This window comes from Mesoplodon densirostris, chromosome 2 (assembly GCF_025265405.1).
Source record: "Mesoplodon densirostris isolate mMesDen1 chromosome 2, mMesDen1 primary haplotype, whole genome shotgun sequence".
NCBI lineage: Eukaryota > Metazoa > Chordata > Mammalia > Artiodactyla > Ziphiidae > Mesoplodon > Mesoplodon densirostris.
In genome coordinates this window covers 70,550,385-70,576,748 of record NC_082662.1, presented here as the reverse complement: position 1 = coordinate 70,576,748, position 26,364 = coordinate 70,550,385, and the positions used below count along the sequence as shown (strand labels likewise).

The 26,364-nt window shown below is 36.5% G+C and overlaps 1 protein-coding gene across 1 annotated transcript; it reads right to left on the bottom strand.

Moving 5' to 3' along the window:
- Window positions 1-24,798: 24,798 nt before the first annotated feature.
- LOC132480500 (metallothionein-1E-like) lies at window positions 24,799-25,072 on the bottom strand. Its single transcript, XM_060084753.1, has one exon. The coding sequence runs from the start codon at window positions 25,070-25,072 to the stop codon at window positions 24,887-24,889; it is 186 nt and encodes a 61-aa protein (XP_059940736.1). The 3' UTR covers window positions 24,799-24,886.
- Window positions 25,073-26,364: the final 1,292 nt, after the last annotated feature.

Sequence of the window (26,364 nt, the reverse complement as noted above, 5' to 3'; positions counted from 1 at the left end):
AAATTTATTGTCTACATCATTATTAACTCAACAGCAGCTTTTCTTCCTGTTGTTGGCATGGCGAAGTTGAAGGACAATGACTTTAGGGTCAGGTTCAAACCCAGACTCCGTCATTTTCAGACCAAGTATCTTTGAGTAATTCATTTAACTTCTTCAGATCTCACTTTCATCAACTACAAAAGAGATATCTTAATATATGTATTTAGGGGCATTGGGAGGATTCAGTGAGATGAATGTACATAAGAAGTTGACTAGTATAGTTTGTGGTACATAATAGGCACTCAATAAATGTTAGTTCTCTGGAAGTGCATATGCAGGTTCTATGGACTTAGGTTTATTTTATAGCAAGGAAAACTGAAGCTGATAAAGATAAAGTGGCTAATTCGACATCAGTGACCTATTTAGAGGCAGAGCTGGACCTAGAATCTGATCTCCTGACTTATTAGTTAATACATATAGTGGGTACCAAGAAGGCTAGATATCACAGGGATAAAGACTTTGGAGCAGGCCTAAACTCTGACCCAATGCCTACATCTAACAAGTCTTTAACCTCTCTGAGCCTCAGTTTCCTCATTTAGAAAATGGAGACTATAGCTACCTCACAAAGTTACCATAAGAATTAATTGAAGTGTTAGATGTAAGTAATGTAGCAGTATCTAGCAGGTAATACTTAAAGCTCAATAAATGGCCATTATTATTATTAAATACTTACTGTATGATGGCATCTTGGAAAGTACCATGAGATACACCCCAGACAGCAAGTTCCTTGTCCTTGAAGAGCTATTTGGGAAAATAACACAGGAAAAAATTATTATTGACACTACGTGGTATTTAAACGACAAGTAATATAGATAAAAGACTAATGAGTTAAAATGATGGAGAAATAGAGCTTTGTTTTTATTGCTGAAATGGCCAGAAAAAATCTCACAGAGGAGTTGGGACTGAAGTCAAGCCCAAGAGCAGATCCATTTAACCAGACTTTAGTTATCTTTTCTCTTTTTCCTGTAGAAATGTTGAAAAATGGTTTCAAATGTCAGAATTATGAAAGAAGACCGAAATTCTCTTTGGAGAGTTGTTAAGAAATACAACTTTCTGGCTGAAGCCTGATGGGCAAATATGCTATCTTGAATATCAAAAAGATAAGCACACCTAAAGTTTCCTGTGTGTGTGCATGTGGGTGTGTGTGGGCACACACGTTTGTTCACAAGTTTTGTGAGTTTGATCACTTAAGCTTCAAAAACATGCATTGTTTTCTAAACCAATGTAATGTACATCTTAAGAATTCCCTTTCCCGAACACAGCAGAAAAAGAATCTCATCAAGTTATTTCTCAACATCTCCACGGACAGTTGATACACCCATTAAAAGCGCTGGCAGTGTGTCTGGTTTGGTTACCATTTTGATGTGCTTTCTAATGGTTCTGCTTGCCTTTGGCAATAACTGTAATTCAATTTATGCCTCTACAAAATCATCCAATCCTATTGCCTGTGCAGTTTCACAAAATATCTTTTCTCTGTAGAGTTAATCAGCCTTACATCGGATGTTTTCTATTACCTAGATTTCACTGCATCGCCCAATAACTTTCAAGCTGAACAAGTCTGCATTCCAGAAAGTAAACACATTAGAAATAAAGTGACCAACCTTGAGCAGATGGCAGGAGATGCCACTCATAAAAATGGTGACTTGGCTCTATTGTAAAAATTGGTGTGTGTGTGTGTGTGTATTTTGCTCTGGATAAAGAGACTATTTTAAATCTTTAATTGTATAAACACAGTTCTGTGGTAACATTTAAAAATAATTGTTTGCATAACATTTATTATTTCATTTTTATCCAGACTTTAAAATGTGCTTGAAAAATTTTCTCAAGGTAAATGTTATATATACATAACCACTTTGTCAAGCAGTCTTAATATGGAGAAGAATAAATATGAAATAACTCTTTTCTCTAATCACTGCTTTCAGATATGTTCTGTATAATCTTCCTGTGCTTTGATGTTATCTTGGGCCAATTCTATCACTTTCAGTATTTAAAAGTTTAATTCAAATCTATTAGGATTTTACATGCTGCCAGCTGTTTGACAGATTCTTGAGCTGGAACCCTGACTCTGGTTTCAGCAGGTAAAGGTAAGACATGATCTTTCTCTGTGTCATCTCTTTCTAGTGCCCCTTTCAATACCAACTCCATCAGGGTTGAGATAGGGGGAAGGGAGAAGAAAAGAGACAAAGGTCTCTTTCCTTACCTGGGCTGCTTTGATGTTTCTTCATTGGTTTTGCACTTTTAGTGAATCTAACTTGCTGGTTATCAATAACCAGAATGTGTCTGAGTCCAAAAGTTGAATCTCCTGTGGCACAGAACATTGCTCCACAAAATGTGGTCCTTGGACTGGAGGCATTGGTATCACCTGGAAGACTGTTACACCCTCAGCCCTCATACCTACTGAATCAGAATCTGAATTTTAAAAAGATCCCCAGGTAACTTGTATACACATTAAAATTTAAACTATTGTGGTTCAAAGCAGCTCTTTTTTGTTTCCTTCTGTTCCAGACTGATATACGTTTAAAGTATAATGAAAATATATTGCTAAAAAAAATAATTTTTTTAATAAAACAAAGACCTGCAAAGCACAAGCCAAAGTTTTGTTATTTGATTCAATAGACAGACTAGGATGGAATAAGAAGTACAAAACCTGCGCTCCCACCAGAAACATATATGAAACAAGTTACTTTCAAACATTAGACAACAGGCAGTACAGGTCTTTGATTTCTAAGAGAAGGAAAACAAATAAGAGGAGCCTTATTACCACCTTTTTACCTAGAGGGATGGCACAGGAAAGTGGAACCCAAGCAGAGCAGAACAACCTCACAGAATTGAGTCAGACACCACAGTTCAGTGAGGTTGCAGTAGCTTGACTTTGCAGGCAGAGTCCTGAAAAGGAGGTAGTGAGACAAAGGACGCAGGAAATCTTGAGTTCGTGCTGAATTCTAAGCTAGGCATTAACTGTGCATTAAGTTGGAACGTCATGAGGCTGGGCAAAAACGGTCAGGGGCCTCTAAGCTGAGCAGACCAGAAGCTCACACAGCACTGGGAGACATTTCTGTTACAACCAACCATAGGAGAGAAATCTTTTATAGATTTTTCCCCCTCAAACTCAGACATACAATTTTCAGATTAACTTAGTGAAAATTAAGGAAAAAAAAGCTTTTATAAAAGTTCTGAAAGCCAGGTTTCTCTCCTTCTAGACCAGCAGTAATTTTATCTTAACAAAATGAAACCATAAGAAATTATTATTCAAGTTTAGTTCAAACAAAAGGAGAAAATAATTACCAATAAGAGAGAATCTAATAGAATTTGTATTAGAGGAGATGAAAGAGAATATATGACCTTTTGGCATCTTCAGACCATCCTCTATTAACTGCATTTTTTATCCAGAAACCTGGGAAAATCCTATTCCTGGATAAGGCATTAGGTATGGAAGAGGCCTCTCACTTCAAGTGTAAGTGTCCTGGCACTATTTGAAGTGATCTTCCCTTGCCTCTGTGACAGTTTTTTAACTGTTCTAGAAGTGACCAGGGACCAGAAAAGTCTAGTCAAACGTAGTCTCTAGCCAGTAGGATGGTGAAAATCCCAGTTAAGATCCAATCTCAGGTATAGTATGCTTTAATCACATGAAAGTACTCTGTAAGTTAAAACTTTAAATATCAGAAAATCAATTTATAAGTCACAAGACAATTCCAGGAGTAAAGTGAATTCAGCTATGGGTTTGGCAAACACAAAACAAAACAAAACTTCTAAATGTGGTTTCTAAACAAAACCTAGACAATTTGGATTTGAGTTGCAAATATGTCAGTTAATAGTTCTTTGATCTAAGAGAAGTAATGAACTGTATTTTCTTGACATTTAGCTACTGTAAAATAATGAAAGGGTTAAATAAAGTAGTTAATATGAGAGTATTATATAAAGTATAAAATGCCATGAGAGTGTTACATGCACATATATATATATTTTCAAATAAGCAAGCTCTTATATACCACCTAATATGCACTGAGCACTGGCTTATGCATCCGTCTTTTCACAAATATTAACTCACTTAAGTCCCATTTTACAGGTAAGAAAACTGAGTCACGGGGAGGTTAAATAACTTGCCCAAGATCACACACAGTTAAGAAGCAATAGAGCTGGGATTAGAATCCAAAAAAGCCTGGTTGCAGAGTCTGTGCTATCCCAAGTTATCTATGATCTTTTAAGAGCAGAAAAGTCAGCTTTGTTGGCAAGCTTCTGGATCTTTCTGACTTGCACTCAGGAATGATTTTCTTGAGTCATTGTTTTGCTTTGGTAGGGCCTGTGGCTGCCTTCAGTGTGCTAGTGAGGGATTAAGGACAAAAAAAATTACACAGAAACAAAACTTTGGAGTCAAATTATTGTGAACTCATGAACTCAGTTTTAAAAAGTAGCATTTATAAAGGACTGTTTGGCAAACATGCAGACCAGCCATTATAATAGGTTACTAATTTTCAAAGTTTGCCCTGAAGTCCATTGTTTGGCTATGATAACCTCTTACAGGGAGCCACATATTGAGCCAGAAATGTAAGACCTTTCTTTAATTCCTAACAGTGAAAGACATAAAATTCCAAAGACTTTTATTTTCATATTGTTAAAAGAATTTAGTAGTAACTACACAGTTTCTAAATTTGGTGTTTATAAACAAAATTAAGTATATCATTAAAATTTACTGAGCATTATTATTTCAGGATTTTAGTAAGAAATCCCAGTAAACACTTACTGTACCTACACATTTGCACCTATTTAGAATATCACGAACCACTAGGACAAGGCAAGATAACGTGAGCTACAGGGAGTTTTGTCCCACTTAAGTACACCATGATTAAAACATTTGAGATCCAGACATTTCCAAACTGAGGTATGTAAATGTTTTCCCAAAAAATAGTATGTATAGAAAAACTGAAGGGAATCAATTTCCACGTCTTTAATTTCTGTTTATAATGCTCCCTCCTAAAACTGATCTTTCTAAGAGAATGCCTTGGGCCCAAGTTTTTCTTTCTTATCTCCCTTTTACAACTGTTTCTCATTTTATAAAAGAACAGCATATTCTTCACTTGTCTTATAATAATTGGGAAAAAGCCCCATGTATCTCATTAAGAGATGTGTTTTTCTTTTATGCTGAATAATTATTAACACAATTTGAACCCTATCTGTAAGTTTTTGATCTGTTATCTATTAATAGTCACTATTATATGATCTCAATTTGGTAGAAAGTTTCAACATTTGAAGCTTATGGTCAAGGAATTTTAAAAATAAAATTATTTATGTACATTTTTTGTTGCAGAGAAATATGTTTGAGAGGTCATTAGAAACTTTCAGGAAAAAAAATTTGCATTAGGATTAAATTCTGTGAGAGAAGTGGAATAGAATTAAAAGTTCAAGGATAATCAGTATAAAACAATGTAAAATTTCTGTCAAAAGGAGCTTATATTGTTTGTATATTTGAATGATGATATGTTTCATATTACTGACTTGATTAAATTCCAGTGAATACATGTAAAAAATAATGATTTATTTTTAAATGTCAACTTTCACAGTATACTATAAATTACAAACTTTGTAACATTTTAAACTTAAGATGGAAAACTCAAATTCAACCTGACAATGAGCAAGAAGGTATTTTTTTTTCCAAAATTCTTCTAGGTTCAAAGACCTAGATCTAGGAACCATCCTTTGCTCATCCAGAGCCAAAAGAAGGTTGTGCACTCAAATCACATTATTATGGCCTCTTGTAGATTTGCTTTCACTGAATTTCACTTTAGCCATGTCTCAGCTCTTATAGAAAGTAAGTACAGGAAACGACCATTGGAATTCATCACTCCAGAGGACGGCTATTAAAGGTAGTATATAGCACATCACAAAATGCCCTATAAACAAAGTTCCACATGAAAACTTTCTTTTGGAATTCGGTGCTAGGAAAAGCTTGCTTCCCTTGAATAGTTAGTGTGCTTCTTCCTTTCTTATCATAAGACTTATAATAGTGGTTATATCTTCCTTTTTGCTTTGGTTCCCAGGAAGTTGGCCACTAAATCTGAGGTTAGAGAAAAAGAATTACTTGAGTCCTAACAGATTGCACAAATTTTGTTGCAGTCCCATCAATCTATTCTTATGTATAACTTCTTCCTTCTAAGTTTTTTATTCTTAATTCTATTTGCTGTAATTTTATGATGTGCATTTGTTAACCTGCCCCCAAATCGTTTGTGGAGGCAGGACATGAATAAATGTGAATTTGAATAACAAACGTTCTTTTCATCAAGGTATCCACGGGCAAATCTCCCACTTGTTCCTCAGAGTATTCTTATTCTGTGTTGGGTAGGTAAAATTATCCTCAGTGACAAGAAGAGAATGCCATCATTATTACTAGGTAATGCTTTCTTTTAACCAGTTTTTTTGGTAAGTATACTCTATTCATCTATTTCTTGGTATGAACATAGGAATTCGATCTAGCCCTTGACTACTGCATCCACTTAACAGGACTTAGAGTTTTCATGAAATAAAATTTTCATCAGATTCAGCAATGTCAACAGAGTCTTAAAAAGGTAGGGGCCTTTTATTTTGTAATAGTAGGTCACACTAAAACTTCTGACCAAGAGGTAAGAATATCCCTCAATACGTCTCTTCAAAAACAGCGCTTTTATTTCCTTTTAGCACGATCTGATCTAATGCGATACTCCTTTTTCCTTGAGGTTTTGTCTCAAATGAATGACCTCTTCTAACCAATTATTGTGGAATGAGTCATCCCAGCAGCGTACTGATGAGTAAGGAGAAATTCCTCTTACCCACAGATGGCACTGCTGGCTCTGTCTCCATCCCCACTGTCTCCCAAGCTCACCTTCACTCAAGGCACATGTTACTTAGCCTTTCCTCAAGTCACTTCCACTTCTGAGAGTCTGGCCCTTTTTAACCTCCTGACTTTCCCATCTTGACCATATTTTCTTCAATCGGTAAATAAATATTGAGTGGCTACGATGTGCTAGACCCCAAGTTGAAGTACTAGAAATACAGAGATAGAGTAAATGCCTTCAAGAAGTTTATAATCGGGGCTTCCCTGGTGGTGCAGTGGTTGAGAATCTGCCAGACAATGCAGGGGACATGGGTTCGAGCCCTGGTCTGGGAAGATACCACATGCCACGGAGCAACTGGGCCCGTGAGCCACAGCTACTGAGCCTGCGCGTCTGGAGCCTGTGCTCCACAACAAGAGAGGCCGCGATAGTGAGAGGCCCACGCACCCGATGAAGAGTGGCCCCCGTTCGCCGCAACTAGAGAAAGCCCTCGCACAGAAATGAAAACTCAACACAGCCAAAATAAATAAATAAGTAAATATATATATTTATTTATTTTTTTTAAAAAAAGCACACCTTATTAAGAACTAAAATTCAGGGCATCTGTGACTGCCATGACAAAAAAATGCCATTAAAAAAAAAAGAGGTTTATAATCAAATATTCCAGGGACAAGAAGAAGATCAGTGAACATGGGAGAGGTTTCCATCAAGAATTTAGTTTCCTCCTCATTTCTTTTCCCACTGGGTTCTTCTCTAAGCCCTAATTAATACTGTATCACATCACATGTCAGACCTCACACTTTCTCTTCTACTCTATTATTTAAATAAACCGTATCATCACATACATGTATGCATGCACACACACATATATACATGCATGCACACACACATCACATACATGTAAATGGACTTTATGTATACAATTGCACAGACATCTTCTCTAAGGGGATATTCAATGTGACACTTGTTTGCCACAAAGAAATATCTGACTTAAACTGGAAAGTTAATTAATTGGGAATAGAAATAAGTGCTCACTTACTCATGTAATAATTCCTAATTAGGGGAAATTGTAAGCCTATATAAATATGGTAAGGGGGACACAAATAGGTCCTTGAGATATATGCAGTAAGTAATAGGTAGACAAAATTTTATCCACCCAATTTTTTTCAGCATTGGATTCTTTAAATAAATATGTGAAAATATCACATTGGGATATGTCTCCAAAGGTTTGATTATGTAATAAGTGACAGTTACTGCCTCCTAGGACTGTGGATAGAGGCAACTGGTGGAATGATATATTTCACTGACTACTGTGTGGAAGTTTGAGTAGCTAAATTTAATCTCAGGAACTGGAAAAAGCTGAATTACTATGCAATTTTCAAAGGAAAGCAGTGAACTAAAAAAATACTGAAGCCAGGAATCAGTGAGAGCCATCAGTGAGGGAAGGGGACTCTAGATTGCCCTTTGCCCTATCATCACCCTATTATTGTTCCCATTAGTTCACCTGGCAAAGCAGTGAGTTTAGAAAGAATGATTATTTAAAATTATTTGCTTTGTTGTAGTAGATTTAAATCTCCCCTACAGATATTGGCGTTAATTCTGAATAGAACATTGATGTTAAATATCCTCAGAAAATATAATCTTCAGAAAAAAAAAAAAAAAACTCCATCAATTTTTTATAGCACAATGATTTTGATAAATTAGGCAATGAAGTGACAAGAAATAAGTATGTGTGATTCTTAAATCCCATTAATATCACTGTATTCTGTATGTATAATGTTCTACATTAATAAGATCCAAAAAGATGCTAACTTTTACAGCCATAATGACTACTTGCATGTACACAAAAGCCAATGGACAAGAAGACAGCTGACCTTTAGCATACTGATGGGGTTCAGAACATATTACCTCAAATTTAGCACCTTGGCAAATTAAATATCTTACGCTGAACGAGTCTGAGAAAATAGCAGAAACAGGAAGATTACTCTGACCTTCCCACCTCCCCCTTCTGCCCTGACACAGGTCATAAAATTCTCATGTGAAAGGTACCCTCCATGTGCCCAGAGTAAAGAAGACATTCTTGTCACCAGAGAAAGGGAATTTGGGGCCAAGAAATCTATACAATAAAACCTCTTAAACTAACCCTTAATCTTCCTAGTTACTTCTTCACCATTTGCCTTCACTTCTACCCCAAACTCCTCTATCTTGTCAATTTTTCACAAATTTATGTTTCTTTGTCTAATTATATAAAAATTTCCTGTTCTGGTCATTTCTATGGGTCTTCATTCTCTTGGGAAGACTCCCTTTCATGTATAAAAACTTAATAAAATTTTTATGTTTTTCTCCTATTAATCTGTCTTTGCTAGTTTAATTCTTAGACCCAGCCAGAGGGTCAAGAAAAACTTTTTCCTCCCTTACAATACAAACATCAAAATTCTCAGTTGAATTGGCACTCTACCTTCATTCTAGCCTCATTCTAAAAGAATATATTTGAGAGTACTTTGATTTGACTGGAAATGCATCAGTTCAGTATAGTAACCTTGCTACCTCATACTGTTCAGATGAACCTTTAAATGATATAAGTGCAATGGGTGAACCGCATCCATAGAAGAAAAGTCACAAAGGAGGAGCATCAGATAAAGGCGTCTGGCTTCTCTGAAGTTTCGGGGAACTAACTGGCATCCCGAGGCGTGGGTGAGGAACCAGACAGTAGGGACCCTGATATCAGACTCCACAAGTACTGTAATAGGTACCCAGCTCTCCATCTGGAGCTCTGCTCTTCCTTCCAGGTGACAATCTGCAAAGTCTCCATGAGCACATACCCCTCATGGCCTTCTAATCACACCCCCACCCCACGTCTCAGCTAAGGACCAGGACAGTAGCTGCTTAAAGAAGTGCAGAGGCTACAGAAAAGCAAACCGATCAATTATCTTCTTACCTAAGGAAAGAAGTAAATTCTTTACTTCTTTACAGGTGTCCACATACATGCGCCTTTGCCTGTGCTGTGCCCCTGGACATGAATGTCCTGCACTCCTTGCTCAGATGGCCTGCATCTCCAGGCTCCTGGGATCGTGCAAATCAGTATCCATTTCCCCCTCCCAGCCAATCTGGTCAATAGCAACATATTCTAGAGGACCCAGCTTAAATATAATCTCCTTGTCAGAAGGTTCTCATCCTTCTAAGGTAGGGTTGTTAAATATCCCTGTTGGTACATTCTTCTGTAATTACAAAATTTTAAGAAATTTTCAAATTCTCTCACTAATCTACCAGTCCTTTAGTTTCTTGAAGGATGAGTCCACAACTTACTCATATCTGTTATCATTAGAACTTGAAAATTTTAGGAAATTATGCATTTATTAAAAGAATATGAATAAAATACAGTAAGTGAACATCAACTAGGTTTAAAACAGAAGTCCCAAAGTATTTATTTGATCCATCATAAACATTAAACTAGTTTAATAATGACTAAAAGCAACCTATCCATGACTATAAATTTACATTTAGTACCACAGCTGCAAAATTCATAATATGAGCACAAGCATATATAATAGTAGAAATACAAATCAACCACACTGTACCAGTCAAAAGCTAGAGACTCACTTTTCCATTGGTGAACTAAAACTCTTTATTCATTATTTTTCAGAGTTCATGATCACAAGCATTAATTTCAGCTCTATATCATTAAGCCTTTAAACTGGACAATTTTCAGACAACTGTATAATGCTTTCATCAAGCATATTGGTTTTATTCAGAATCCTGACTGTAAAATTAAGCCCCCTTAGCTCAAAGGCATTTATACAACTTTTCTAGATGTTATAATTAGAACTATTTAATCTGTTGGAAATATTAGTCTATGAACTGAAATTAGTACTTCCTCTCATTCTGGAAAATAAAAATATATTTTGCATCATTTAATCACCATTTAACTTTGAATATCATGCTGATATTTATAGGTGATTTTGAATATAAGGGTTGATGTATCTTTATTATATCTTCTACCAAAAAGGAATTTGAAAATAGTTAATTAAACTATACATGATTATCACTTGTAAGGTAGTGAGTCTCTTAGAATATTATAGATATATTTATTTGTAAATAATTTTCTCTTGAAAATAAAAGCTCACTTCTAAAATGTAATAGTTTATTTCCAAGTGTGTTTTCACATATTCATTCTGTGGCATGCCATATTTAATGCTATAAAACTCTTAGGATTTTTCTTTCCTTAGGACACATTAGCTTCATGTTGGTATGCTAGAGTTAGTGCACCAATAAAAGGACAATGTCTGTTCCTATCAACCTGAATTATAATACAAGATAACAGCATTTAAAATGTCAATGCACCTTAAGATTCTCAGATATATTCTGACTGGTATTGCCTATCTGTGTTTGTTCATAAATATCAGAAAAAGGAAAATCTAAAAGTTTTTATTACATTGATTATTAAACATCTGCTAAATCTCAGGAAAAAGAAAAAGTGGGGATCGGCCATGTGTGTGAGGTGGGAAAAGATATTGTAGCCCAGTGGTTCTTAACGAGGAGAGATCACATGAATGATCCAAGACCCTTTTTAAAAATACAGAGGTCTGTATCAACTCTCTGAAATTCAGATAGAGTTATTCAGATGTGAACCCACAGTTGAGAATCACTGTTTTAGGCAGAGCTAATGGCAAATGTTAACCATAGATTGATGTGGAATAAATAATAAAAGAAGGAATATGAATGAATATGCAAAATAATCAGAAAATCTTCTTTAGATTTTACTTATACACTCTGAACTACTGAGATATCTAGTGATAGTCTGATACATAATGATTTAAATTTTAATTCTTCCTGATTTTGAATGTCATCCTTATGGATCCTTAATGTTTGCACAAATAAATTTCATCATTAATTCTTTCACAAATATTTCTTGACCTCCTACTGCATGCCAAGAACACATTAAGTGCTGGAGATGTAAAGAAAAATAAGATGGGGTTCTCCTTTCAACAGGAGACATGTTTTTACTTGAAAAACATGAAGAACTATATCATTTTTATTTTAACCTCATACTTGCATAATATGTCTGACTTAATTTGTCCAGAGTCTATGTAGTTTTGAAATTATTGTATGTTCCTTAAAAATATTCATAGACTTTAGTAATCATCCATTTCAATTATCTCAGCTTCCTAATCTCTACCATTCCTTTCCTTGCCTCTCAGCACCATGCAATAACTAATTTTTCATTCTAGTTTTGTCTTTGATGTTGACATTTCACCAGTTTCATCTTTTGCTATGGTACTGGCCATAATGCCATGATACCTATTTTATCTCACCTTACATAATACCTTAGTTTGCACAGAAACTAACCTCCTCCTTGTAGTGGTAATGATGATGGTTTCTGTTATCGTTCCTCCGTTTTTGTTTTCTTTATTCTTGGTGTTTTGGTTTCTAGGAGTTTAAACTGTCAAGGACCTAAGAGATGAGTCGTCAAGGAAAACCTGAAGAAGTGAAAAAGCTGAGCTCTAAGAGAAGTTTTTGTTCATCGGCACAGGATCCCAGTAAACCCAAGATCTGGAACAGGACAAAAGTGAAAGTCTCTGACTAAATGAGGCAGCACATGTGTCTCCTCCAGCGCAGTGCCTCTTCAGGATAATAAATGTTCATCAAGTAAGTGTCCAACAGTTACTTATGAATGGGTTACTATATGGAAAGTTCTTAAAACAGTACCTGGCACAAAATAAGTGGCCAATAAATGTTAGTGGAAAGGGAGAGCCAAGGAACGAAGGGAAGGAGGGGAAGGCTGAACAGTACTGGGGAAAAGTAGAGAATGAGACTTTTTTGGGACAGAGCTTAACAATTTTTCTATTAATGCCTCCAAATTGAACGCTTTGAACACTCATCACAATCTTCACCTCACAAAACCAAAGCCCTGCCACCTTAAAATACAATGTCATTTCCAGCTCTTGTGAGGTTTCATGCCCCACCAAAGGGGCTTATCAAAGTACTGCATTCATCCACATTTCATCCACATTCAATTTCTTCCTGAGAAATACTGACAAATGCAATTTCCTTCATTTTACTCTATTTCACTAAGGTTCTAGCACCATGTTTAAGAGTCTCTTAGGGTTTTGAATTTGTAAGCTTTCTTCCTGGACTGCTCATTAATAAGTTTTTCATTTATTCATCCAGCCATTTATTCTGTTACTCAGTGTGAAAAGCAGGTCTACAGGAGGTTAAGTGATTTGCCTGGGTTGCGGAGTTTGTGGTTTGGTGGGGACTTGAACCTAACTCTGCCATCATTTGAGTACTCTTGCCTTTCTATTAAAGATTTTTGCTTAAAATTCAGATTGGAGAACCCTCTATACTTCATATTTCAAGTGTGGAAATTAAGAGCAATTAGAAATGAATCCTCTGAAATTGTAAAAACTAATAGAAAATAAATAGGCGGCCTTTAAAAAACTCTTCCCTGGTTTTACTGGAATCAGTGTCAGTGGACTAAGTTATTATAACAGTGACTTAATTTGTGTAAGTAGTGCATTTATTTACAATATGATCTAACAGATGCTATTCTAGACTCTAATTATGGTAATATATTTGTAGATAATATAATTATTTATATAATTATACAAATATAATATAATTAATAAAGAATTTTTTTTCTGACCAGAGACACTAAGATCTGTGCAATATGATTTGACCTGTGTAAAGCCCAAGGGTATAATAATAATGTAGACTATCACAGAATTATGACATATTTTCAAGGATTGGGTTGGAACTGGGCTAATAATACAGTAGAAAATGATTCTGAAGTTTACCATCAAATTTTCATGTTCTTCAGATAATATTGTACTTCACAGTCTTCAGATAATAAGAAAGTAGATTCTGAATGCTTTTATTTCATTTTCTCCACTTCTAAAAACTGGAATTGACCAATAATCAAAACTTAAAGTATTTCAGAGTTAATAAAATGTAGATAATCTTTCATCTTCCTAGAAATATAAAATGAGAAATTCACATTTGCCAATGTTCTAAATGGTTTTTGAAAATAATATTATTATTCAGTTAAGCTTTTATTTATTCACTTAAGCTATTTTTCATCTCTAGAAAAAAGAGATTTGTAAGCTTCTGATTAAGAATCTTCCTAGCTCTCCAAGTAAAATAATAACACAAGATTGAGTATTGTGACAGATAGTATTTTTCCAAAAACGTCTGCACCCTTACATAGTCCATTCCACATATTCTTTTTAAAATATGACATTCACGCTCCTTCATGGAGACGTGAGGTCTATGTGTCTTCCCCTTTAATCTGAGTGGACCTTTGTGAATGTCTTCACTGATAGAGTACAGCAGAAATGATGCTATGTGATTTCCTAGGCCAAGCTACAAAAGACTATTCAGCCTCTATTTCTTTCTTGAGACTCATGCCTTTGAAGTCCTGAATCACTGTATAAGAGACTAGCTATAATGAAGAGTTAATTCAGCAGAGATCACATTGAGCGAAGGAGAAATGCCCAAGGAACCCCAGCTGTTCTAGCCCTGGGCAATTTGAGTCTTCCCAGCCACGCCTTCAGACACATGATTCAGAAGTCTTCAGAGGATTCCAGCTCCCAAACATTGGACTGCCTCAGCCATTCTGAGTGAAAAGGAAATTAGGTGTCCTTACTAAACCCAGCCCAGACTGCTGATTCTTGTTATTTAAGCAAACTAAAAGATGTTGCTTTAAGTCATTAAGCTTTGGGTTTTTTACACAGACAGAGTAAATGAAACAGACCTCTATTCTACACAATCATCCTGAATAGAGCAAATAAGGCAGAGAACAGCTACATCATTCATTCATTCATTCATTCACACATTTCCATAAATATGGATTAAGTACCTAATATATGCCAGTCACTATGTCAGCCAGTAGCTGATGGTAAGTAAAACAGGCAGTGTTGGCCCCCATGGAATTTAACGCACTGGAAATGTGCTGACAACAGGCAGGCCTATGAACAACCTGATGTCCTCTAACAGTGGGCATTATTATAAGGATCTAGAAAAAAAATCATTGTTACAGAAATGGTGATGGAAATAGCTGACAGATTTCCTTTTCAATGATGACATGTACTCCCCTGTTGACCTCAGTCAGAATTTATACTAAAGAACAGTAGGGAAGAAGAGCAGGTGAATGAGACAATTCAGAATCTTGCAATCAGGTCTAGTGTTTCTTAGACATCTCTTTCTTTGTATTAAATTGTGAATAACAGACACCATATTGGGTTAGTATGACATTTTATGGTGTTTTGAAATCTGTGGGTCAGGTTGGTCAGGAAAGTGTAATTCTAAGATGAACTTAATATTGTTTGACTCAGCAAATCGATGATGCTGAGAGCCCCAACTCAAATCTACAGTGTAATTTGGATTGTTTTAAACAGATTTAAACATTCTTCATATGCAATATACTTCTCATAAATAGCAAAGCCAGGAAAAAGATTAGGAAGCTTTGCACATCCTAGTTGTACATACTTAATCCAAATAGAGGCTCTAATACTCATCTCTATACCATGATTCATGCTGCAGATGATAAAGCTGTGTGTTCGGGTTAATGCTAAAACTGACAAATGTCATGCCAGATTTGAAAATATATAGGAAATTTTAATTAGGAGTTTATAAAAGTCTGAAAAAATCTCCAAATCTCATATCTTTAGGGATGAACTTAAATTTAGAGCTAATGTATTAGCTAACATGCAGGCAGTGATTAAGGGAAAACAGGTGGCTGGTGCATAATTTGTATAATGGTCTCCTTTTTAAGGCTGGTTGTGGAAGCCAACTCCGGTTGCTTGCAGAGGTTGTTTGCTCTCAACAAAGAGAAATCAGGAGTATGCTTCCCTTTGTCAGAGAACATGACACACTCTCAAATTTTAGGCTACTTTTGTTGGACTGAGACATTTGACTCTACTTCTAGAAACTATTTTTAGATCTGTTTATATCTCCTACTATTTATAATCATCTTACTTTCTTCACAAATTTGTCAGTGAACTTGACTGACTGGAAGATTACAGGAGAAAAAGAAGCATTGTTCAAGGAAAGGAGGGAAATGGGGAGACAAGAAATGTTGATTATTAATTGTGCATTCCCGAGTGACCTTTTTCCCTTGACTATCATCTCACAAGTTACTCTTAAGATGTTAAACCACTATTACCATGAAGGGACATCTTAGCTATAAAGGGGTTATAATAGATACAGTAAAACATTTTTAAATATACTCTAAAATAAAGATAAATCCAATGCAATTCACATAAAGCCTAATGCATTATGTACAGTCTGTGCTTAATAAATGCATTACTCATAAAATATACATCCACACATCCTCCTTTCTTATCAATAAAGCAATAAAGCTGAGCATAAGATTACCCAGAAATTCTGCTCCATCCTATACAAAAATATAATCACATTCTTCCCTTTTTAAATCATGCTCAGATGAAAAGAAATAAGAAATGATTACTGTTAATATTTCATTGTATAAAGTATTTAATATTTAGCCTGCTGAAAATACTGCACACATTTTTTTTCTTTCATGTTTCCCAGCATAGAAGAGAAAAAAATTGCAGCTTTTTACACCTAACTCAGGAACTAGTCTTAAAGTATAATATAGATCAGTAATTGAGACTGGTTAGAGTTACCCTGAAGCATTCAGGGACTTTTTATGCTACAAGGACCATATTTTGAGTGTCAGTAAATGGACATAATGCTAGTTCCTGATCTCTAAAAGAATTTGATTCTGTGTTTGTTCTTTTAATATTCTTTGCCATTTGTCAGATTGAACAACCCATATCCACTGTATGAGATGATAGGCATCCAAATCGCATTTCTTCAACAGAGTTTGCCCAAAGCATTTCCTCAGCTAAAATCAAGATTCTGTCTTCAAAATGAAGATTAAACTGGGTGCTGGCAATGTGGTTCCCTCTGATCTCCTATTTTTCATTTGGACAAATGACCTCTAATTGCTGGTTATCCTCATACCTCTGTATATTTAAAGCCCCATTCAATTGATAAACAATTAATTATCAGGGTAAGTCAGCCGTGGTTCATTTTAGTATATAGTTAGGCAGATTCTACAGAATACCTGAAATGTTGGTAGCATTCCTGCAGTCAAAATTATGGTTTATTATTATGGGAATAAGGGAATCTTTAGAAAGACAAAATAATACACAACAACTTTTACTTCCTCCTACCCACACTTCACTGCAGCCCAACTTCAGATCTTTTATGATTATTTGCTGCACAGCAGCAGCCCCTACGGTTCTCTCCAGTACCCGCTAAGGCATCTTTGTGTACTTTACTAGAAAACATGTCATTTGGAAAGGCAAGTACCAATTTACATGAGACAGGACTCCATATATTTCTCATATTCCTTTTTCTCTCTGACAAACAAAAAATCGTAGGTCTCATTTTCCAATCCTTATTAAAGAGTGTGGTCCTGGTTGTTTGGAAAGCTCATTAGTGCCACTGCTCTAAGATGAACCACATATCTTTATAAGAAAGACAGATTGCATGAATGCATCAGTCCGTCAGCCATAATGAAACCCAAGTGCATCCCACACAAGCCTCAGAATTTAGATCTTCATTTGCTTTTGCGGAAAATGAGAACCCAAATGGGCATTTGAAAACACAACTAGTTCCTTGTTTTCCCAGTAATAGGAGTGCCTCACTATTGCACTCGTGATCTTCAGGGAAAGTAAAAGAGACAGTTAACTATGTGATGCTTTGCAAGTAGAGTGCTGAGACCAGGCAAAAAGCAGAGGGGCATTAGCAATGGATTAAGAATGTACACAAGAGTAAACTCAGAGAATTGCCATCTCATCAGTGGTGAAACGTTGGTCTCTTGGGTGATGATGTCAAAAGCATTTAATTTTTGTACTTTTCAACTTCCCTTCCAAAAATATTAGTCATAGAGTGTCTTTATCTAGATCTAAAGACTAAGATCTAGATGGGCTAAATGAAAGATTATTTTCTCAAAAATAAACAAAATCATGGAAATAACCTTGACAACAATAAAACAATTATAACAGTTCTGAATCTTGAGGAAAATGAAGCAAAATTCTGCTATGGAGTGAGTAATCCAGAGCTCTTTTTGGTTTTTTAAATAAAATTGTTTCTCCATCTCTAATGAGCTATGTATATGTGTGTTTCTAAAGTATTTCACAGAAGAGGACTTCATGGGATGGAATGCACACTGGTCTTGCAGTCCTAAGGCCTTATTTTGCCTCGGAGCTGGCCACTTATTCACTGGGTGACATCATGAATCATTTAACCCCAGTGGTCCACAGGTCTTACCTGTCTCATGGAGTTGCTACTTTTTAAAAAACATACCAAAATAAAACATAGGTAGACGATTTCTGGAGTCAGCTGGACCTTTGAGGCCATCTATATCAATCTCTTTATTTTTGTATAAGCAAATTTAAGCACAAAGAAGTAACTTTAGCAAGGTCACCCAGTATTTAAGTACCAAAAATTAAATTAATGCCAAATTATGACCTAATAAAATAATTTGTATATTATTTTTATTATTCATAGTTATATAAATTAAAATGAAAAAATAGCATTTATCCCGATAAAACTAAAGTTCAAATGCTTAAATGACTATATATATAATAAATAGCATATATAATATATATCATATCTCTCCTGAAAGTTATCTTAAAATATCCTGACTAAATAAACAATTTTATTTTCTGGGATTACACTACTTATTTTCTCCAGCAGTTTAGAATTATAAAAGAATGTTGGGACATTATATATCAAAAGAATCCAGTTATATTAATGGGATTTAAAAGTCGGAACTTTCTAATTTCTTGTCACTTTATTACCTAATTTATCAAAATTGTGTTATAAACAAATTGATAGAGTTTGATTTTATTTTTTCTGGATATTTAAATTTTATGAAGATACTTTTTCTCTTAAAAATAGAAGTAATTAAATGCAATGTGGTAACTTTCATTGGATCATGTAATTGAAAAATTACACTTATGGAAAAATGGGTGAGATCCAAATAGAACGTTTAGTTTAGATAATAATGATATACTCATATTAATTTCTTAGTTTTGACAAATGTTCCTTGATTAGGTAGGATGTTAACTTTAGGGGAAACTAGGTAAAGGGTATGTGGGAAATTCTCTTTAGTATCTTTGCAGCTTTTCTATAAATCTAAAATTATACCACAATAAAAAATTTATTTTTTTAGTATAGAAATAAAATTGAGAAATATCAGTAATATTTGAGGGGGCACATTAAGCCAATTGAAACAATCTTAATTGATCAGAAAAATGATGAAAGATGGTAATTTCAAATAAATAGAGGAACAAGGGAGTAAGAGAAGGAAGGAAAGAGGGAAGGAAGGAAGGAAGGAAGGAAGGGAGGAAGGAGGGAAGGGAGGAAAGAAGGAGGAAAATGTGTCCAACTCCTTATAACGATAGAAATACAGGGCCATATTTTCCCTAAAACCACAAATTGTCCAGTTCCTAAATATACTCATTTAATCCTAAAAAAAACAATGAAGTAGTTGTTCTTACTATCTCCATTTTAGAGATGAGTGACCTGAGCCACAGAAGGTTTAATTACTTGCCTAAGATCACACAGCAAGTGTGATCAATACATTGTGGGCACAGGGTTTAAACTAGGCTCTATTAAATACCAGTCTTTGCAGCAAGGGAATGACTTGCTTTCCTTTCTATGAAATTCCGATGGGCTTGTGCCCTATAATGATTTGCAATGCTAAGCAACATTTTTCTTTCAGTTTTTCTTTGCAGCCTTTTTAGTCTCAATACTTATGCAAGAGGCTGAACCCAGGATGAACTTCCATGAAAACTATTAGGCTTTACTTACAATTATAGCTTTGAGTGTTGGCTAAGATGAAGTTAGGCTGCTCCAGGCAGAAACTGAGAGAACACCCCCATTCTGCATATTTTACCACCTAGGATCTAAAGCAAAATCTCACAAAGTCCCTCCCAAGAAAAGCTCTCTTCAGTTGTTTCATTACAGCTCTCTTTCTCTAAAACTCAGAACTAGTCAAAGGGGCAGGACCAGGTAACAGACTACTTTATAATTAATCCTTTTCATCTTACTGCTTGTTTCATCCTATTCCATTTTCTTGTCTCTCCTACTTCTATAACAGGATTTTTCATGAAGTTTCTTTCTCAGAGGCCACCTGCTCTAACCCATATCAACAAAAGCAAAATGGAGGATATGGGGACGAACATGTCAATGGACCAGCCCCTCCAAACTTAGGATTAGGTTCAACTGGGACACCCCCATTTGTAAGCTAATATAGTGGGCAAGCATAAAGTAGAGAAGAAAGCATAGTATTCCTGTGAACTTAAATAGCTGTGCCTTTTATGTTGAATCCTTGAAGTTTTCCAACAAGCTAAATATCTGTGAATAGAAGCATCTTTCTGTAGAGCTGGCAAAGACTCAATAAATATCCACTGCTATTTAGCAATTTCAAATTTACAAATAGAAAGAACGATGTATGAAAAGGTGCAGCATTTTCCCTAGGGTGGCTCCAGCTTCATGGATACCTGTATTTTCTAACCCTGCTAAAGTGATGGTCCCAAGAGGCACAGCTCATTAAATGATGAAATATATTCACACTTCCAGAGCTGCAAATGTGCTCAGCCCCAGAGGGTCATTGTGATAATTAAATGAGATGATGTTATGAAAATACTTGAAAACACTGAGAAGTCTTACCACTGTAAACCATTATTGTTGTTAAAATATAATTTTCTCATCTCCTAAGACCGCTGAGATGTGATGATATGGTGAGATATTAATTGGTGTGTTATTTTCTCTCTTCCTTCTTTTTTTCTTGTGATCATCTTTCCTTAGGGTAGCTCATCACCTCAAGGGCAAGAAGTATGAGAGGAGAAAAATGTCAAATTCTGGTTTTAAAGGTCAAAAAGCCCAGTCCTTTGGTAAATCCATGGGAAAGAGTAGAAATATTTAAAATAACTTGGGGAAACACTTTTCCTTCTGCCTCCATGGCCCACTTAATAAAAATCATCCAAGCATGGAAGAAAAAAGATTTGGAAAAGAAGGAGCCTTAGTAACTGGCCAGGTGGCCTATGCCCTGCCTATAGCCTCAGAGTCCCTGGGGAGGAATGAACAAAGGCCAACACAATAAATTGAGGACCTATGGACAGAGAGATATGTGTCTCATTACTGTACTGGAGTCATGGGGGAAAGCAGGCAGAGCAGCTACATAGAAATACCCAAGAAGAACACTCAAGGCTTCCCTACAGAGCTCCAGCATGCCCCCAAAAGATGCTGGGAACCCTCTTGCATGGTTGGTGGGAATGTAAATTGATATAGTCACTATGGAGAACAGTATGGAGGTTCCTTAAAAAACTAAAAATAGAACTACCATACGACCCAGCAGTCCCACTACTGGGCATATACCCTGAGAAAATCGTAATTCAAAAAGAGTCACGTACCAAAATGTTCATTGCAGCTCTATTTACAATAACCAGGACATGGAAGCAACCTAAGTGTCCATCAACAGATGAATGGATAAAGAAGATGTGGCACATATATACAATGGAATATTACTCAGCCATAAAAAGAAATGAAATTGAGCTATTAGTAGTGAGGTGGATGGACCTAGAGTCTATCATACAGATTGAAATAAGTCAGAAAGAGAAAAACAAATACCCTATATAGAACATATACATATGTTATACATATAACACATATATATGGAATCTAAAAGAAAAACAAAAAAATGGTTCTGAAGAACCTAGGGGCAGGAGAGGAATAAAGACTCAGACATAGAGAATGGACTTAAGGACACAGGGAGGGTGAAGGGTAAGCTGGGACGAAGTAAGAGAGTGGCATGGACATATATACACTACCAAATGTAAAATAGATAACTAGTGGGAAGCAGCTGCATAGCACAGTGACATCAGCTCGGTGTTTTGTGTCCACCTAGAGGGGTGGGATAGGGAGGGTGGGAGGGAGACACAAGAGGGAGGAGATACGAGGATGTATGTATATGTATAGCTGATTCACTTTGTTATACAGCAGAAACTAACACACCATTATAAAGTAATTATACTCCAAAAAAATTGTTAAAAAAAACTTGAAATGATCTTCAAAAGAATCCCTAAAATGGACTGAATTTACCTGCAAGTGTACGGAGGAAAAGAAAAACCTTCCCTGTCTTCAGATGGGATATGGCTTGAAATAGAAATTAAGATCAGCTATAAGAAAAGGAAGTTATATTTTTGTACAAATGATTATATATTCTGTTAAAATTAATATTTGCTATGCTGCTGTTTCTCATAAGACAGCATTATATAAAATGGGATACTAATGCTTCACTCTAAAATTCTACTCCAAATTTCTTGTGTGCATCTATCTTCTCTGGACCCATTAGCATGGCTTCTAATGATTTACCTAGTCCATGAATATTATCAAAACAATTGAAAAAAATTTAAAAAGAAAGAAAGAAACACTAAAATCATTACAGGGAAATTTTCCATGGTTCTTATTTAATTCATGTTTTGAAAACCTTGTTTTTCATTTATTCTCAACACCCCATCTCCACAGTTTTAGAAATTCCCCCCAAAATGTATTCTTTTGAAGCCCTCCTCTCTGATAGTACCAATATATAAAATGGAAACATAAATATCTAGAGAAAATTAATTCTGCTTTTAATCTCATTGCTAACAAATAGTTGTTTTTCTTCCATGTCCCACTTCAGGAAAAGCCACACCACCTGAGTTGACCAACAGTACGTTAGCAGATGTGACACAACAAGGCTGAGCAGGCACTTGGGGAATTGTGCTTACTCACTGTGCCTCTGATATCACCATAAGAAGAGCTTCCCCAGAGTAGCTGCTGCCCCTTCAGCCTGGGCCCAGAATAAACGCACATGGAGCAGATCTGGGTTAAGCTCTCTGAGAGCAGCCAATTCCAGTGGCATCCACAGCTTGAAGCAGAGCCACCCGTTGCACTGACCCTAGATCTGTTCATCCCCAGGCCACCCATGGGCAGGAATAAATTGTTTGACACCTATATTTTTGATTGGTTTGTTAAACAACAAAAGCTGATGACCTAAGACCTTAGAGTCACTTGATTCTTAACCCGTACCTTGTAATAATAGTCAGTAAATTTGCCCAGAATGTTTGGGTAACTTGTCCGCATTCATTGTTGAGACAGTGGCAGGGCTGAACTCTGTGCATACCCGGACTGATACATGCTCATGAAGCCACATTTCCCTGAACTGCATGGATATGCTTTGCTTTAGAATATCATAAGCAAGGGAGAACTATGTTTCAATTCCCCCCCACACAGTGCATGGGCCTGGAGCCAGCATCACTCCTAAATGTGGGATCCAGAGCCAACAGTAATCCCCAGGATCTTCTTATACGATGGTCAGTAAGCTCTAGAGAGTGGGTGCTGCCTCGCACAGGGAAGATTACTCCTTCCTTGGCTTTAACTAACAAGGTGAGAGTGTATAATACTCTCAATAGTGAGAATCAAGCACTTATCAGGGGAAAAAGGAAAGAGAGAAAGCAAGAAAGGACAGAAGGAAGGGAAGAAGGGAGGGAGGAAGGGAGACAGGGAGGGGAAGGGGAAAGGAAAGGAAAGGAAAGGAAAGGAAAAAGAAAAGAAATAAAAAAGTAAAGTAAAAGAGGGAGGGGACATAAAGAATACTGACAAGAATATAATGTTACCATTCTTCAGCTCTACTGCTTTGATAGCAAATGAAATGGACCAAAAACTTGATGGTCATTATAGTATTTTTGGCACCATGCTTGTGGTTGTGCCCTTGTAATAAAAGGCATCTAGGTGCAAGGATCTGTGTTTCTTAAGAGGAGCCAGGAGGTGGGGCTGTGGAAGGATGGCTGTCTGGAATGGTGAGTGGGTAGTTGGGAGGAAAAGGGAATTTGCCTTCTTTCTAACGTGTCTCATGTCCCATGTAAAAATAACCCAGGAAGTTCACAGACTTCAGACATTATCAATACACACACACACAGACATATGCACAAATAAACAAAAACAACAATAAAACAGGGCAAAATGTGTCATGAAATTGGGAAAAGGGATTCTGCAGATTCTGTAAAGATTGTTCTCTTGAACTTAAATCTATCTTCAAACAGACATGACTTGTGTTATAATTCTCTTGGGAACTTGATCCTATACTAACTTTTTTCAAAAATGACAAACATTCTAAGCTGAATTGTAGTAACTTTATGTATACTTTCTAACAGAAAATAAAATATAAAGAATAAGATAAAAATTTGTGATATGGCATCCAATCATACCATAAAGAATGAAAGTTTTAGAAACATTCCAGGAAATAACAAAGGCCATATTTTCCCTTTGCTATTCATAAGGAATTCCCATTGAAGTCAATGGCATTTTACATAAAAATCAATGACAAATTATGCTCCTTAATGAAAGAGGAAATTATAATTATAGTGCTGCTGGTAGCATCACTAGGGTTAAGGCTGAGCAGTCTTTTCCATTATCACTTATCAGGATTTAATAGCTCAGCTGTTTTGAGTTCTACTTGGCTGAAATGTGATATACAACTCATCAGGCTGGGTGTAATTAGTTATTGTTATTACACAAACAAATATTTTAATTAGTAAAGCATTTTTTAAATTGTGAAGCTTAAAGAGAATAGTTTTTCCTAATGACAGGTGCAGGGGTGGAGAAAGAGAGAGAAAGAAGGAGACATGCTTCAAGGAAGGTAAAATGTTGGCAGGTCCCTCAACTGGAATAACTCACTTTCTTTTTTTTTTTTCCTATCTCCTTAAAAGTTTATTTCTATTTTTTTAATTGAAGTATAGTTGATTTACAATGTTGTGCCACTCTCTGCTGTACAACAAAGTGACTCAGTTACACACATATATACATTTCTTTTTTTATATTCTTTTTTTTTTTCGGAAGAGTGTCAACAACTTTTATTACAACTCACATATTTCATAGGAAAGGGAATGTAACAATCAAGTCAGAGTTGTATAAAAACACAGGTCGGCCCGTGGTCCTCCATTGACACCTGGGGCAGGCTCTCCGCGACATCAGGCACAGCAGCTGCACTTGTCCGAGGCCCCTTTGCAGACGCAGCCCTGGGCACACTTGGCGCAGCCCACGGGGCAGCAGGAGCAGCAGCTCTTCTTGCAGGAGGTGCATCTGCAGGCCTTGCAGGTGCAGGAGCCAGCGCAGCTGCAGGAGTCGCCAGTGGGGCGGGAGCATTTGGGGTCCATCTGGAGAAGTGAGGCTCGAGGTCCAAAGTAAGGGGCGAAGCCGCTTCACCAGTCCGGTGGGGGGGGTGTCTTTTTTTTTATATTCTTTTCCATTATAACTCACTTTCTTTTGATTGTGACTTGCTAGGAAACAGAATCTCCTGGGGGAAGCAGCACTGTAGAAGACTCAAGGAAGACCATTGTATGGTTCCTCTAAACGCATTTTTCTACTATGGGGGTAAGGGCATGTGCAATGCAACTAGATAGCAACATACTACAAGCTCCTAGAAATCCTCAAATTCCCACTTAACAATGTCAACCTTGCTTTTCTGGGCGAAAGTGCATCATCCTTGACTTATACATGTTCTCTTGTCGCTCATAGACTGTAGGAAGGTCCATCTGAGATGTGGATAGACCTTAGACCAGAACGTTTTAATAGATCCAAAGTGGAGTTGTCGGGATATGTTGCAAATATCCTCCTGCTCTCCTAGGTTGGTGGCCCTCAGAGACCAAGGTATAGACCTTTATACTTACTGCACCTCAAGCACAGGTGAGGAAACTAGAGCAGCAAAGTCTTTTTTAGTAGTTTCTGTACTCACAACCCCAGAGTTTCCTGGCACTTGCAAAAGCCACCTGTGGATCCTTACATTGGAAATGTTCATTACCTACAGAAGGGTTAGATCAAGTGAATAGAATGTGAGAGGAAAAGGTAAATACTTGTGTCTATTATGTGCACTTAGCCTACATTGATTTATTTAGTCCCCATAACTACCCTTGTGTGTAGCATTTTATCCCCAATTTACAGAGAAGCAAAATGAAATTCAAAGAAATTAAGTGATTTTTCCCAGATGGTTCAGTTAGTACATGGCGGAGATCAACTTCAGTCTCAGATCTTATGAGGCAAGTTCAGTGCTCACCTTATTTCCTTCTTAACCTCCAAATCCAAACCTTCACTCTCTCCTAAACATGGTCCGTTGGGGCTTCCATCCTCTTCTCTTAGAGAAGCAGCTCTTGTCAGGTCCACTGACCACCTCCATTGCCAAATCCAATGGTCACTATCTGTCTTCATTCTTCACTTCTTGTCAGCATCCAAAGCAATTAGCCCTTTTTTCCTTCTTGAAACCCTCTCTGACCTTTTCCAAAATGACTGCCATCTTGTGATAAGTGTTTTTCCTACCTTCCTAGAAGCTTCTTCTTGGTGCCCTTTGATGGCTCTTCCTCCACTGCTCAGCCTATAAATGCCCCCATGCTCAATCCTGGGCCCTCTTTTTCTCTTTTCTCTTGCTCACTCCTGCCCTAAGGGCTTCCACTCA